The sequence below is a fragment of the Micropterus dolomieu genome, linkage group LG11 (genome assembly GCF_021292245.1).
Source record: "Micropterus dolomieu isolate WLL.071019.BEF.003 ecotype Adirondacks linkage group LG11, ASM2129224v1, whole genome shotgun sequence".
Taxonomy (NCBI): Eukaryota; Metazoa; Chordata; class Actinopteri; order Centrarchiformes; family Centrarchidae; genus Micropterus; species Micropterus dolomieu.
In genome coordinates, this window is record NC_060160.1 from 3,836,843 (window position 1) to 3,854,495 (window position 17,653).

General features: G+C 38.5%; 1 protein-coding gene across 1 annotated transcript; it reads left to right on the forward strand.

Moving 5' to 3' along the window:
• Nucleotides 1-2,555: 2,555 nt before the first annotated feature.
• On the forward strand, nucleotides 2,556-8,593 carry LOC123978536 (dehydrogenase/reductase SDR family member 13-like). The gene is made up of 5 exons (XM_046061801.1): nucleotides 2,556-2,742; nucleotides 4,466-4,584; nucleotides 5,052-5,175; nucleotides 6,497-6,823; nucleotides 7,645-8,593. The coding sequence occupies exons 1-5, from the start codon at nucleotides 2,613-2,615 to the stop codon at nucleotides 7,905-7,907; spliced, it is 963 nt and encodes a 320-aa protein (XP_045917757.1). The 5' UTR covers nucleotides 2,556-2,612; the 3' UTR covers nucleotides 7,908-8,593.
• Nucleotides 8,594-17,653: the final 9,060 nt, after the last annotated feature.

The following is a 17,653-nucleotide window of genomic DNA, read 5'->3' on the forward strand; positions in this document are numbered from 1 at the left end:
TGAATCATGTAATTATATTTAGGAAAAAAATGTTTGTATAAAACCATGTGTTTGAATTGTAAACTAAAGTGTTGTACATTTAACATCATGGAGATTTGAAGCATGGTTAAAAGTAATGTATTGTAAAGTTTAAAAGGGAAAAACTGTAAGTGTAGGATTGTGTTGTAGAGGGTTAAAGTTGTTAGGATTTAAAATTAAATTATGTGAGCAGTGATTTAAAATAAGTATTTTGATGTTGGATGGTGATGTTTATTATGGTTACCTGAGTTTATTATGTGGTTCATTGATTTACTTGTGTTTGTATTTAAGGTTTTTTACCTGCTTATGGCTACGACAACTTTCAAATAAAAGAAGGAAAAGAAAGAATTGATTCCTGGTCATTGAGTAAAATCCAGTCCAAACCTTCAGAGGAAAGCATACCCTATCAAGTGGGGGAAACTGCAGGGTTGAACTTCACTAAAGTGAATGCACTTGACACCTGTTCCTGGACCCGGAGGCCGGAGCTCAGACCACTCTGCACTGCTGTCTGCAGGAGGGAATCGAACATCTGAGCGGACGTTACTTCTCCTGCTGTGCCGTACAGGAAGTATCTGCGCGGGGCCGAGACGACGCTGCGGCCCGGAAACTGTGGGAGGTCAGCGAAAAGCTCTGTGGACTCTCTAAAGGTGGAATAACCACGAAGGACTTTTAAGATCATTCTCTGTCTTAAATGGATTGTTAAGTCAGTGAGCTATGAACTGTCCCTCTGCTGAAAGCGGTTTACTCTGGGGTGATAAGTTTGTCTTGTCTATACTTTTTTAGACCTGTATGTCTATGGTCCATTCTATTACTAATAATTATAATAATAATTTGTACATGTCTAATTATTTTGTGTTGTTCCTTTTTAAATTGAATTATCGCTCTGATCATGTTATTTAGGACATGTTCTGCTGCCACCACCCAGTGGTTGATGTCTGAAACATTAACATTTAATCATTCTCTGGAGAGCAAAAGACTGACATACAGACGGACAAGAATACTGAGTGTGTTAGAGCCTCTAGAATAGTGGTTCTCAAACGTTTTCTTGTCAAGGACCCCTAAACTGACACAAATTAGACCACGGACCCCCATTTGATACAGTTTTGTCCCAGTTTGACCCATCTGATAGGATTTTTTCTTTTATATGTTTTGTTACAGAACGTTTATGCAACCCATGACCAAAATAGTAATACGTTTTTTTATTGCGTTACTTATGGATGGAATGTATAGTGAAAATAAACTATTCCCCTTCTTGCTGGTGACCCCTTGTGGGTCCCCGGACCCCACTTTGAGAACCACTGCTCTAGAACAGCTTCAGTGCTCCTTGTCATTAGGCCTTTTTTCTCTGTACAGACTACACAAAGTTTAGTTTTATGTGTATAGGAGTGCAAACTTAAATGCAAACTTGATGGGTAACTTTGACATTCTTTCCTCATTTTTTCTGTCTATATGTGACTGGGGGGGGGGGGGGGGGGGGGGGGGGGGGGGGATAGATACAGCATAGTATCATGATATTTGCCATGGCAATACTGTATCGGTACACAGTCGCCAAGTATCGATATTTTATTATATAAATTGCAGATGGGAGTTTTAACTTTTTGGTACTAGAAAAATAAAATCTATTGCTTTTTAAGTCCACTAGAAAACATAAACATATCACTAAAAAGTGATATGAACAAACAGAGAAATGTATCTTTTTAGATAAACAGATGTTGACAAAGTTTGACTTTAGGGACCTAATTGGTAGTTGGAAAAAGGTAATAAATTGCAATATATCTCAATATATTTAAAATCGCAATAAAATCGAATCGTAACATAAATATCGTGATAATATCGTATCGTGGGGCCTCTGGTGATTCCCACTCCTATATGTTACCAACTGGGACAACATTTTTAGAAGCCCCAAATTACTGTTTTTGTCAAGGAAGTCTTGTGGCTTTGACGAGAGCGATATATAAAACATAAGAGACTGCAAATAAGGGCATACACACAATTTAAAGGCCTGCCTGACCTTAAAAATACTTTACAGGCACTGTAATACCACTGTAATAGGCTTACTGTGTAAGGCCACAAGGTGGTGCAGCAGTTGACCTTCAACCTCTCAACCTTTGAGACATTTGCATGTCTTTATGTAACTACATTGTATAGGAGGGAAACTTAATGTAACACTACATGTTACATTAAGTACATCATAGATCGAGTCAACATGTAGCGGCTGCCAGAAATCCCTCTGCATGAATGCATTTTTTTTTCTCTAGTTTTACTAGTACTCCCCCCCCCCATCCAATTGACAAAACTTGCCGGTTTTCCTAATAGTGAAATACCAGCCTGTCTGTTGTAATCTGATCTCTCCAGCACAGCTTTGGTGCAAGAAGCTGAAGGAAGTGAGAAACTGTTTACTTTGAATTGGATTAACAGTCAGAGGAGAGAGCGATTGGCTGTCAGGGGAGAAAAGGGCGTGTAGCTTCTGCTACAGCAGATAAGCTGTTGCATAAAGGCAGGAAAAGGAGTCCACACACACACTGCAGCTGCTCACATGTAAACAGCTGCACTTTTTGTTCACCGAGTGTCTGTAATTTGGTGTATTAGTCAGGATGATGCTGGAGCTGCTGCTGTTCGGAGTTGTGTTAGTCGGAGGTTATTTTCTTCTTCATATGACTTTTTTCAAGTTGCCCCGATGTAAATCTACTGCAAAGTTACATGGGAAAACTGCCATTGTCACTGGTGAGTTCACAGGCTGCAGGCCAAGCTGCCTTTATAGGGTAATAACACTTAAAGGGTGTGTGCCATCCTTTTAAAGTTGTAGCTAATGTGTTTATTAATGTTTAATAAAAAATTTTCTGACAAATTTTGGATTGATGGATTTAAAAGATGCCTTTGGCTGGTGTTTATCCTTTCAGTTTGGTACAAATGCTGTTATAAATGTAGTAATCCATGAATAAATGCTTAGAAAGTTGTTAAAAAGTGGATTTGGGACCTGCTCAGGGATGTGATCCAATGGCCCATCAGTCTAAGGAATTTTTCACAACCTGGCAACCAAAAACCTTTGTGCTTAGCTTTAGTAAATTATTTATAAACCATGAATAAGATCATCCCTTGTGTGTACCTTTTTAAAGTGGGGTCTGGAGACCCCCAGAGGTCCGTGAGGAGGTTCCAGGGAGTCCGCAGCAAAAAGGGGAATAGTTTATTTTCCCTATTATTCCATCCATAAGTAACACAATGACAGAATGTACGACTATTTTGGTCATGGGTTTTCTGTAATAAAACATATAATAGCAAAAATGCAATCAGATGGGGGCCCTGGGACAACCTCTGCCTTATTAGATAGTGGTATCCACTATGTATAAAGTGATATTAGACCCAGAATGAATCTCTGTATATAATAACAATAAAAATTTTCCTCTGTAACATTGAAAGATGGCTGTAAAACGTTTGTAGCCTCACAGAAAAAAATGTGTTAGTTATAACAGATTCCAATGGAGACCAGTTTGTTTTCATGGTGGAACAAAGGATCAGGAACGTGTACAGAAACGTCTCCTCTTATGTCTAAACACAATGTTCAGTCAGCTTTAACTCTAAATGAAGTTTGAGACTAAATGGATGTGTTTTGGGTGTCACCAGCTGGATTCAAGAACATTTAATGTGGGAGTTTAGATAACATAATTTCAAATGGAAATGTTCCAACAACTACAGCTCCCATGAGCATGTGTCTGTAAGGGGGGGATGGGTCAAGCAAACGCAGGACTTTCACTCAGGAGATCAAGTCCCATGTGTAAGAAAGTTAAGATTGAATTTTTAAGTTAAATTAGGTGACTTAGGTGAGTAGGACCTATGAGCAGGACCCTGTGATGGACTGGAGACCTGTCCAGGTTGTACCCCGCCTTTCGCCTGATGTAAGCTGGGATTGGCTCCAGCCCCCCGCGACCCTGTACGCAGGATAAGCGGTTGACAATGGATGGATGGATGGATGCACTATGAGCAGAATGCACACTTCGTCTACTACGTCTGATGTTTTCACATCACAGATGATGATGAAAGGCATTCAAACTTGAATCTAAAACATGAGACTAACTAAGAAACAGAAAGGAACAAAAAGTCAAATCTTCATACTGAACAGCCTAATCCAGTGTATATATAAAATATATAAAGTGGATAGTAACTTTGGAAAACCACAAGCCACAGTGACTGGGGAGCAAAAAAATAATGTCAAGCCCTGTCGGCACATAAAACAGTAAAATTACTTTAATGAAAGCAAGGGCAACAAAATATAGTAGCAATATAATTAAACAAATGTCATGATATCACAATAGTCTTTGAGATATTTCAGTTTGGACCAAACAGGTAGACTGACTGACAGACTTACCTTTGTCATCTGTAGAGCAACGTTATTAAAAAAAATAGCTAATAAAAAAAAAACACTCTCCATGATCCTATCATTCCTCTCCAGGAGCAAACACCGGCATCGGTAAGACCACAGCGATGGACCTGGCCAGGAGGGGCGCGAGGGTGATCATGGCCTGCAGAGACAGAAAGCGAGCTGAGGCTGCAATCCAGGAAATCGTCCAAGTAAAGACAAAAAAACAGTTTCTGACTGCAGAGGTCACAGCTCAAATTTACAAGGAATATACTCCATTTTTTTAGACTTATGTTCAGTTATGATCATCACTCAGTAAAAAAACCTTTTTCCCCATAAATTGTTAGTGTGACTTTTCCACAGTTACATCTGGTGGACCTCAGGGCTGCATCCTAGGTCCTCTTCTCTTCTGCATGCATATACATATGTTACCCAAAGCTGATTACATTCACAAATATTGGGGTAATTTTCATTGTTATGCTGATGATGAGCAGTTATTTGTGCCAATTTAATCTGCCCATGTATCTATATCAGCTTTATAAATATCTCCTGACATGATCAAATCTGTAAAACCATCCAGTGATTGAATAGAGCAGGGACTGCTGGAAACTTTCCTGTAAGTGTTCAATGTTAACTAATGTCTAATGTCTAACTCTCTCCTTGTTTTCCTTGTGATCAGGAGACGGGGAACAGCCAGGTGATCTTCATGCAGCTCGACCTGGCCAGTCTGAAGTCTGTTCGCTCCTTTGCTGACAACTTCCTCCAGTCTGAGTCCAGGCTGGATCTGCTCATCAACAACGCTGGTCAGCCTCTGTCCTTTTAGTTAATGTGCGGTAGATCAGTGGTTTCCAACCTTTTCTATCCCCCACAGCCCAGTGAAATTAACTAATTTACGCTTTCATTGACACCACCTGTCATTGTTTAAAATGTGTTGATTTGAATCGATTCCATTTAAAACTGGAGGTCATTTTACTCTACTGATTATGTAAAAATAGATTTTTGTTACAGTGTTTTTGTTACGGTCAGCCAAAACGCTGAAATGGGACACAAGGGTTTTGGGCCCAAATTCAGACACAGGAGTGGAGGCGGCAAAATTGTAAAGTTTATTAGAACAAACTAGTGAAAATTTACAGGTGACTTGGTAGTCAAACTAAACAAAATCCATACAATGAGAAATCTCTAAATCCACAAACTGACAAAGTAAGTCCAAACAACATGGGGGAACCAAGGAAATAATCCAGAGACAGGAGATATCGGATAAGACACTGGTATGAAACAGTCATGAACCGAACTGTGATGAACAATGAAGCAGCAATGAGTGACAGACAGACAACAACTTAAATACACAGGTGGAGTCAGCGTGCACATACACAGGAAGTAAAACCAAGGGGGTAAGTGAGAGTTTGAACAGTGAATCCGACCAAAGCCTGCATGGAGAAAAAAAATCATGACCCTGCGACATCCCGTCACACATGAGAGATGTAACCATATTGTTTAGATAAGAAGTTCTCAGTAACCCTAAAATATCAGTGACTATGTCTGTGTTTGGCAATTGAGTCTTGTAGGTGGTGCAATTAAAAAGTCACAATCCGAGTGAGACAAACACACTGAGCCAAAATAATTTTTGTTCGCGCAAAATGGTGCAACCATGCAGCTACCAGAATTACGGTGTTTTTGCTGTTACTCATTAAACCCTGGTGCCAACAGGAAGTAGCCATGTAGTAGTATTACATAGGACCAAAATTGGCTTCACTGCTCTCCATTCAAAACCGTGGAGAGGCTTCGTCAAATAATTATACTGTCTAGGAATAAAACAAGACAATAGGGGGACATAAACTCTAAAGTAAAACAGGAAATGTGAAACACAAACACCAACCATCCCAGAACTATGACACACAGTTCAACTGTCAATATTGAGGTTGGTTTGGTCAAGTTTGCTTTCTACTTTGAGTAGCAGAAGCTGGATATTTCAACCATTTTTCTCTTTCTTTTAGCTACCTGTTTAGACGTCACTCGCTCTCTTAACTGGTGTTCATGCACTCTCAAAATTTATGGAAGTAATGACAAAATAACTGATCATTTCTAGGCCCTAAGTGTAAGTTTATTATGATTTTCTGTCTTCAGGTCTGATAACCAGTGGAAAGACGGAGGATGGCTTCGGGATGATCTTTGGTGTCAATCACCTGGGTCACTTCCTGTTGACAGTGTTGCTCCTGGACCGGCTGAAGGCGAACGGGCCGAGCCGTGTGGTGACCGTGGCCTCCAAAGCATACGAGATGGGGAAGGTGGATTTTAACCTTTTGACGACTCAGAAAGAGTTAGGTATCGGCAACGGCGACTATCAGCTCTTCCAGAGGTATTGCCACAGCAAACTGTGCAACGTCCTCTTCACCTACGAGCTCGCCAAGCGGCTGCAGGGCACTGAGGTCACCTGCTACAGCCTCCATCCTGGTCAGTAGACATCAGCCTGGCTCGTTTAAAATCATTGCTGAGGCCTTTACAAATCTAATGTTTGCGTCCAGCATTTTATGTGAAGGTTTAATTATGAGATACTAAATTCAACTAAAGTCAACTTGTCTCATACATTTGACTTGCTCTTTAATATTATCAGATAGTAAAAAATTACTATCTGATAATATTAATGAAGTATGTTATAACGTTTACATATTATGCAATACCTTTTTCTTATTTGCCTACAAATCTGACTTGTTATCTAATCAGCTGTCCTGTTATTTTAATTTTTTATTAAATAAAAATGGTTGACTTAGAAATTCATATTTTGACTTTGTAGATAGACATTGTTACTTAGTTCCTCTTAACTCTGACTTTATATATTTGTAATTTTTTACAAAAGTACTTTGAGAGCTCTGCTCATGTGGCACACCTTTGGCTGTCAGTCTGTGATGTGCTTGTGTTTTGGCTACCTGTAGCATTTTATATTTGGGAGCTGACTCTAGAGAAAATATGACTTTTCTGTTTTCACTTATGCCCAAAATTAACAAACTTGTATTTAATTTAAAATTTTAGCAATAATTTTTTTTTCTGACAAATAGCTTTCCATATAAATTAAAAGTATTAATTACTATGTTCAATTTTGAACTTAGTATCTCATTATTTTAACGTAATGTGTATTTGTATAAAACAGGCATTTCAAATTAGCTAAAGCTATAAATGCTGAAAATAAATAAATACAATGTAAAAATCACAAAAAAATGTATATTTTTTTGTGATTTGTTACATTTAATCTATATTCTGTTTTTTTTTTCATCCAGGGGCCATAAAGACGGAGATCGGTCGTTACTCTGGTTTCTGGTGGAAACTTATCATGACACCCATCATCTTCCTTTTCTTCGTGGATGCTGACTCCGGAGCTCAGACCACGCTCCACTGTGCCCTGGAGGAAGGCATCGAGCACCTCAGCGGCCACTACTTCACCCAGTGTGCGCCGCTGTTGAACATCGAGTCGAAGGCGAGAGACGACGCTGTGGCCAAGAAGCTGTGGGAGCTCAGTGAGAGTTTCTGCGGTCTGTCCTAAAACCAAACCTGAAATCTAAGCTTTTTTTTCCCCCTTCCCCATCGCAGAGTAAACTCTGTATTTTCCTATAATCATGAGACACTAAGTAATGAACTGATGGAGCCATAAAAATCACTCAGTGAAAATATCAGAGCTTGAACATTATTCTCAATATAATATTTTTTCTTCCAGTTGTTTTTGAATTGTTTATGATCTAATTGGATTTTTGTTATTTGAGTCTGTTTATGAGTTGCTAACTGACCCCAAACACAAGTAACATCACTCTGCAGGATAACATACTGCACATCTCTTTGTCTGTGGAAGATGTATTTATATATTGTGTAAAAGCAATGCTCACTTCTCTTTTTTGTCACCTTATGAAATGTTCAAGCTCAGTTTGTATCAAAGGAAGGGTTACAAATTAAATGCATTTCTACATTCTTGGGTTTGGATTATGTCAGAAGTGAAAACAACATATTTAAAGGGGGAACAATTTTCCAACATTTATGAATATAAAAAACATGCAGTGAACAGAGGGTTTATTTTGAATGTTTTGACAGGAAGTTCAGTTTTAGCCTCTCCCCTGGGGTTCAAGGTAAATCAGTTTTTAAGATAAGATGAAACATTATTTTTTTTATTTATCCCTTGGGAGAAGTCAGTGATTCTCAGGTGGATCAGGCGCTGTAATAAACCATGTATCACCTGTTGCTGGTCAGTGTGGTTCTGGGAGTTTACATCATCCTCACACAGACTCTCCAAAAGATCCAAATGTTAAAGAAACGCAGCGATGGCCGGGAAGTCTGTCATCATCACAGGTGAGACTGTCTGTAGGAAACAAGATATTTAGACATTTTAGGCTGAGAAATATTACGATTGATCTCGAAAACGTTTCTTTGTGATTGCTAGGAGTTGATTTGCATTTCTGGAAAAGATGTGAAAGGTGAAGCAGGTGAAGGAGTATGATTGATGAACAAAACAATCTCATCACTGATTTACAACAGTGGTTATATTTCAATTTTTGGATTCAAATTATTGCTAGTGTCAATTCAGTAGTCACTGGATATTGTTGGATATAGACTATGTACAAAATTCAACCATAATTATGTTGCAGCTTATTAAGCCTTATTTAAGTTTTATTGCTAGGCCAACTCTAGTGGCGAAAGAAGTCAGGTGACTATAAACTATAAATAAAACAAAAATAGCAACTAAGCCAATGTAAGCAGGTGATGGATTAGATAAAGGACCTTCACTCAGGTTCGAGTCCGCGTATGAAATAAAGTTAAATTTGACATGTTTTAAATGAAATAACATTATGTAGAGGACTTATGTCATGTGACTTACGTAATGTACTTAAATTAATCCTAACCACAATGTTTTACTAAACTGACTGTTTTACAACATTTACCACGTATTAAACATCAATTGACCTGCTGCTGGAATGGTACGTGCCAACACGTCATTTGGAAACGGTCCTAAACATTGTTTTGGGACAAATGACAACCTATTTTGATGTTTAGGTATGAGGACGTGTTGACTAAATACTACGCCTTTGCTGGTGCTGCCTGCTGAGTGACAAAGCTTAAACACTAAGAGTTAAACCATTAGCAAAGAAATTAAGTTCAGTGTACCGATAGGGGATGAACTCAAATGCCTCAAATTGAAATACAAATGCCACAAGGAGTTGAAGTCTAAGTTAAGATGTTATCACTGAAACAAGACCCTGCCTTTATTTTGGACAGGCGTCCATATGGGACAGGCCTTTAATTCTTTTTGCACAAAACTGAAACTACTATGAAACAGTTTATTTATTTCAAACAGAATAATACTTATGTAAAAATGATCAAATATCAAATACACGTCAGTCATTTGATCTAGCTCCGACAGACAGCTTCACAGACTTCACATGAAAGGATTCACAACTTGGATAAATTTTTCTGAAAAGCTGTTTTGATTCTTTTGATGGGTGGACCCTTACAAACTAAAGGAATATAAATAATCAAGGACACATTCAGACTTAAGGAGCACTTCAAAGTTAACTTGTCAGAACTTTTCCCCCCTTTTACTCTTTTGTAGCCATGCGGGTTACACCGGCAAATCTAGAAGAATTAGACTTTGGGTCTTGTTGTTTCCGTTAAAAGAACTTAACAGTGGCATTGTGGAGAATCTAACCGATCTAACGATGTTCAGCATGTCCATATTGACATTGATCATACGTTTAAACATTAATATTTGTAGCCATCTAAGCAGCTTCAAAGCAGCTTGGAAGCAGCTAAAGCGGCGACCCCGCCGCGTTTAAGATGTTTTATACATCCAAAGAACTTCTATAAAAACCAGACCAGGCCACTCTGCTATTAATTGAAGTTTTACGGTAATTTCATAAAAAAAACTTCAATATTAACATACATTTTTACAATAATTTCTAGATTTAAAAGGGACAACTGTTTATAGTAAGGCTTCTTTGCACTGATAATAAACTGGACCTACACTGAACTAAAGTATTGAGTGGTGCTGTAAATGATACTCACCATGTTAGTGCTCTTTTTGTGTGCTTTGAGAGCTTTCTCCAATAAATCAACTTCCTCTGAGTTGCTATAGCTTTGGATAAAAGCTAAATCAATAAATGTTATCAGACTAATCCATAAAAATTACACCATCACCTGTTCCATATACTGAGCTGAGATCAAGTAGAATCAAAAACACATCATTAATGATAAAACATATGATTTATAAAGCACCAAACTGACAGATTTGTGCCTGATTTTATCTGAGACGTTTATCTGGTTGGAAATAATTATTATTGATTGTAAAGTGTAAATAGTGTGTTAATACATCTACAATACTGCATCTGTTCTTTTATATTCCTAGTGCTGCTATGTTGACCTAAATTTCCCCATACAGGGGATTAATCAAGTAATATCTTATCTTATCTTATCTTATAAAGCACTTTACATAAGGTAAAAATATTATATAAAAACACATTAAAATGTATAACTCTGCATTATTATCACATTAAAAGCAGTTCTTAAACTGTGAGTTTTGATTAGTGATTTGATTACTGCAGTGACTTTGAGGAAGGCTGTTTCTGTGCTTTGCTGTGGGCAGATACTGTATTGAAATGGTTCGAACAGGTCAGTGAAGATGGGGTGGGCTAATGAGATGGGAGGCTACTGTAGTATCAGGTCAACTACTGAGGTAGGAACCTAATATTTTGAGAATGTGGGTGACAACAACCAGTTTGAGTGTTCGGGGGGAGTGAACTAGAGGTGAAAGAGCTACTACTCCAAAGGCAGATTCGGGAAGGTTATAGATCCGTGATTCTTCATAAAAAAGATCAACTTTAAGTAGCGAGCTCAAATCATAGTGTTACATAAGACAAGAGTTGCACTAACCTAATACTCGGCCGCAGCCGTAACAGTAGTTTTTCGGTTCATCAGACCTGTTTTTTGGGGTCATCAAAGGCCTAGTTGAAGCTCTTGAGGTTGAATTCAAATAAGCTAGACGGCCAAGTCTGAACGTACGCAAGGAGACAGGTTCTATTATTGGAGAGCACCGCTGGTACATCCTGACAAAGAAAGGGAGGAAATGTTGTAAATGTAAACTTTGTGTCCCATCATAGTTGTGTGGCTTTCAACATAACAGTTTGAGTTTTTTCACTCAGAAGAACAGATTCACTATGACAGAACTGTCATAGTGAACCTACACTTTAATATAATTATGAGTAATAACACTTAGAAGTATTAATATCATAAGCACTTGTTCAGGGCACTACCTAAAATTAGCTGTCCGCCCAAGGCTTTTGGGACTCCTTGGGTATAGCTTAATATTTACAACAATTATTGCTAGTGATCAGTTAGTTAAATCAATCAGTCTCACATCTGAGGGTGAGCTCTCTATACAGTGACCTGGATCACTAAATAGTACTCACACATGTTCCTGCGATCAAGGTAAATATTTATTTCTAACTAGAGTGAACACACGTGAGGTTAAATATATCAAAGAAATAAAACAACAATGATTAAACAAGCAGAATGCAATCAATGGGGAATAGAACAGGAGTCATAGGGTTCAATGTGAATTCAGTTTGGCTATTGTGGAAAGAATATGACTAAGGTAGCAAGGAAAATGTATCGACGCAAGTTCTAAGGTGATAACTGAGTTACACTGAGCCTATTGGTTTCAGGATTAAAGGGACTTGACCACAGAATGTAGAGTTTGTTTGCCTTACTGCTTGGTGTTCTGAAGCCGTCCATTATTACGAAGGCCCACAACCGGCAGCTGGTACTGTGATATGGCCGTTAGCTCTGGCTCGGTTCTGAGTTTATATCCTCTCTGTTAGGGGAGACCGGGTATGGTTGTGACACTTTTTTAGCTAGAGTTCTCAAATTTTTATACAAAGTACCTACATATGTTCACTACAAATGGAACCAACCTCACAGTACATATCACATCAATTGGGTAAATACCTAGGGAAGGAAGTAAGAGTTAACAAACATACAAGATCATTGTAGGGGATAGAAGAAGAAGAGCACAGGAAGTAGAGGTTAGGAGTTAGAGGTGTTATAAGAGGAAGTGTTCTCAGAAGAGATGAGTTTTCAAGAGCGTCTTGAAGTTAGAGAGGGACGCCCCTGCTCTGATGGCGTGTGGTAGCTCGTTCCACCATCGTGGTGTCACAGATGAGAATAGCCGGGACTGGGATTGCTTTGTGTGAAGGGACGGCAGAGCCAGGCGGCGTTTGTTGGAGGAGCGTAGCGGCCGAGAAGGAACGTAAGTTTGTATTATGGAGTTTAGGTAGATGGTGCAGACCCAGTAGTCACTCTGTATGCAGCATTAGTGACTTGAATTTGATTCTGGAGGCCACGGGGAGCCAGTGGAGGTCACTGAGTAATGGAGTGACATGAGTCCTTTTGGGCTGATCAAAAACCAGACGCGCTGCTGCGTTCTGAACCATTTGTAAGGGTTTCACCGCACAAGCTGGGAGACCTGCTAGGAGGGCATTGCAATAGTCGATGAACATGTGAATAGGGAGTACTGAATTAATGCTGGTAACCCTGGAGTGCAGGTTTGGTGGGCCCAGGCTGGCTGTTGTGAGGAGATGCGGCTGCAAGTGAGTGGAAGAACAAGAAGAAGAGAGAGAGGTCATGGCTGAACATGACAAACAAAAACACGTTGAGCGTGTTCCACGGTGGGAATCACCTTTTGTGCCTCAAGGTTTTAACTTTAATCTGTAATGTAATGTCTTAAAGTCTATTTGCACATGCTTAATCACATATCTTTCCACAATATCAACACTTTTCTTAAATACCATAAACAGTTATACCGTTCTTAGTTTCTAAGCATTAGATCAAGGAAAGGGAAAGTATTGTAGTTAATCATCCGTGAAAAATAGAATTGTTACAGTTAAAACAACACATTTTAAAGTGATCAGTAGCAGATGAACAGAACAGCTTAACTAAATACTTCCAGGATAAGATTGATAGTTACACAGAATTAGAATGAGAATGAGGTTTATTGCCAGGTACATTTTGCCTTGGGATATTGGTGCTTTAGAACATAAATATAGAAATATAAATAAAGATAAAGTAAAGAGATCAAAAATGTACACGTATACAAAATAATACTATATTACTAATGGAGAAAAAAAGAATGCAAAAATTATACAGGATATTAAAAAGCAATGTGCAAAAATTCACAGTAAGCATAAAAGACACAGATCAAGTTGAGCAGGGTCACACAGAAAAAAATAGGAAGGGCTGGGCCACTCACTAGAGGTGTATATTAAGTATTTTGCCTCACTGCTAGTGTATTCAATTAAGTAATATCAGTCAAATATAAATCATGCTCGATAATTGAATATGCTTATCAACTTTCCATTTATTGGTTTTATTTTTATGTTACAAAAATGGCTGGCAGTTCATTCTCAAAACAGCAGTCTTAGATTGCTTCCTAGTCATGATGACGACCCCCCTTCACAGCCCTGCAGTGGGAAAAATAAGGGGAAAATATTAATGTTAGAAAACTTTAATTGACTGACTTTATTAACTAATTGGGCTTAAAAATGCATGATTATTTTTTTTAACTCACCTATAACAACGTTGCACTTAGCGGGAGCAGTGATGCTGCGCTTTGGACTCAAGGATGGCTGGCAGGTCAGGAGTAACTTTGGTAGTTGAGACGCAAAGGACATCACTGAGATGGCTGTCGGTCATTTTGGTTCTCAGTCTGCTTTTGTTTAGAGTTAACAGAGAAAATGTTTGTTCACGTATGTTGAGCCAAACAGACTCTCATCATGTCATCTCAGTCATTCTTTTTGTGTGACTTCTCATCAGAGGAAACTGGGCCTTTTCCAAGCTCTGGTAGAAGTTGGGTAGGGAGAGGAGCTGATGTTGATTCTTCAAAGAATAATCACACTGCATTTCGATAAGTTCCATTTGCAGACTCTCTTTCACTTCTACATCTAGGGTGATATCAGCTAAATTGGGCCACTTTTTGGTAATTCGTTTGAGACAATAATACAATACCTTATATGCCTTTTCCATGTGTTTTTATAATTAATAATGACTGTTTTTGATAATTTTGTGTTGAAATTATGTAATAAAATATAATTATTTAGGGCCTACAGTTCTTGAAACATCCGCTGTGCCAACTTTTTTTGCATGAGCAGTTTCAGGTAAAATGGACCAGCTGTTTCAGGTACAATGAGCCAGTTGCTTATACAGCCACATAACATTTAAACTGCATTAAACAAACAAATGTGGAATTAAAAAAGTCCACTTTGGAACAGCATAGATCAGTGAACTGATGTCAGTGGTGTGTGTGTGTGTGAACAACACATTTAGAACGGAATGTGCACATTACAATAATTCACATTCAAATGAAACCATCGTCAACACAGATACCATTCTCTTCACCTCAGCTCTCATGAAACCAGGCAGAACATGGATCACATTTTACCCATTCCTCAGTAGCCTCAGGGTCATTTGGGTCACCATAGTGGATGTTGCAGACTTTGCAAGGTGATTTGCTTCTCTTGACCTGCTTTTTTTCCCTCCTTTTGGTTGATTGCTGCCCGGGTACTTGCTGGCTTGCTTGGCTGGTTGCTTGCTGGATGACTTTTTGTTTTAATATATTCAATGTGTTGCTCACTTGTGAAGTTATATGATGGTGGCTTCACTCTCTTTCTGATGGCCCTCTCTTTGCGGCACTGAGATCAAGTCAGTGAATGTGACCAATCTCACAGACTGAACAGAAAGAAAATAACAAAAAGAGCCTATGTTATTGCAAGAAATAGAATAATTATTTGGTGTACATTTTATATGATTAGGGACTAAATTGTGTGTATGTGTGTGTGTGTGTGACACAGATGATGGCCCATTTTACCTCAGTGGGTTAAGGTAATTTGGGCCGCCAAGAAAAACATGTGTAAAATATGTTCATATACCAAACTAACTACATTATTTCTGATTGATGCCATCAAGACAGATATTATGCACAGTTTTTTATATGCATGTTTCTTTTTTTATAGATTTATCATCCTTATAATAGTTTAGTTAGATTTGGTAAGCCAGGCTACTTACCATGCAGCTTTCTGGTGTAGTCTTGATTTGAATTATTCCCGAGAACAGCTTTATTTCTTTCTCAATGTCAGAAAAATCTTGGAATCGGCAACTAAATTCTGTGATGAGAGATGTGATCACGGACACAAACTTCCCCTTTTTAGCTGAAAGGTCAGCCTTTGGAAAAGCACATTTGATTTCGAACAGAGTGGGGAAGTACGCAACATTGAAGCTGCGTAGTTGTTCTTGGCTCTTGGCTCATGTTCGGTGCATTAAGATGATCAATAATTTCATTTGACACAGCTTCAAACATGTCCTTACCCGTTGTTGTGCTCTTTAGGCTCCTAAGATCAAACAGCTCCTCCGTAATGCAAAAGTTCTCATCAACTCCCCGCAAAAAAAATTAACAACTGCGACTGTAATGAGGCACTGTTTTATGAAGTCGCCATCTGAGAAAGGTTTCCCATGCCGGGAAATGAGTTACCTCGCAGCTGGCCATTGTGGCATTTTTTTGTATTTTGTTAGCACGGGAAAAATACTGTTGTTGAGCTAGCAGGCGAGCTCTCTTTTGCTTAACTTTCTCCTCTCGCTCGGCATCAGTGTAGGATGTGTGTCTGATGTTTGGTTTCATAGTGTTGGTGTACATTATATTCTTTAATCACTACAACGGTTTCATTGCAAATCAAAGAGACACATTTCCCCTTGACTTCTATGAAGAAATGTTCATTATGTAGCAGACAATTAGACAATTAGCCCCAGAGCTGCAAAGCAAAACGCATCAGTCCTGCTGCAAATTCCACTCCGAGTCCAATAGTGCATATTTCTGTGGTTTGGAGAAAAGAAGACGAGAGAGATAAGAGAGAGGTTCACAAATTTTATGCAGACTCCTCCTCTTACTCCAGAGAGGATGCTACTGCCCTCTTTGACATTATAAAAAACCCATTTCTACAATCAGTACAGAATTTTTAGAGTTGTGTGAGTCCGAAATTGAAATGTGGAAATGCTCTCAATTAAAAATTATTCTATGAAGATATTAAAGAACTATTATTTTTTGCTATCTGAGAATGCTTTACTAATACGACATTAACACCTACTATGAAACAAGGGATTTGTATTCTAGTGATCTAAATAGTTCTGTATCATTGCCTTTAGGCACGTGTAAACGATTTGACATGAAGAGAAGAATCCGTCAAGGTTGCCCAGCTTCTCCCTTGCTTTTCATTTTGGTTGCAGAGATGTTAGCATTATGTTTAAGAACAGTGATGAAGTACAACGGTTGAATGTTTTGGGAAGCTCATTGATTATTAGTCAATTAGTGGACGATACTACCCTCTTCCTAAAAATGCGGCACAAATTCCAAAAGCCTTAAAGATTCTCATTATCTCTTTTTTTTCAAAAGCCTCAGGTCTTTACTTACATTTTAATAAATGCATAAATTGACGGCACTCCATGATCACCCATGATTTAGTTTACCTATATTTATTCAGGGAGCTTCACTGAGAGCAACCTCATTTGCAGGGAGGCCCTGATCACATTCACACTGTTACACATTCACATCTGGAAGCTGCCCAGTACAACCGCAGCATGGTCTGCTCTCCACTTAGGGCTTATGCCTTGCTCAAGGGCACCTCAGTGCTTGGTTTACTTTCCACACCCAGATTTTATCCTACCGACTGAACCGGCGGCCTCCCGGTCACAAGCTCAGGTCACAAGGGTCACCACTGCCCACCTTTAACATCTATTCAAGGTATACCAGTTAAGAATGACGTCAAATATCTGGGGATTACCATGTCTAAGGATCTTGGCAATAGAGAGAAAAGATAATATTCAGATAATATTCTGAAAAAGAGTAAAATGATTTTGAATACATGGCTGCAGAGGGATTTTTCTATATTCTATATACATCTAAAATGGAAGCCATAACAAAAAACTTATTTACCCAGCTTATTCAGTGGCAATCCCTGATAATGTAATTAAAACAATCAACCAGGTTATTTTTAATTTTATATGGAGAAACAAGCCTCACTATATTAGAAAAGATGACATTGTTAAGTCTTTGGAAGAGGGTGGGTTGAATGCAATTGACTTTGATCCTATAAATAGTACTTTAAAGCTAAAATGATTACAAAGATTTATAAATCAGAATGAAACAATTTGGTTTAGTTTACCTTTTAATTTCTATGGACTTCGGGGGTGTAGAATTTCTGTTGAAAT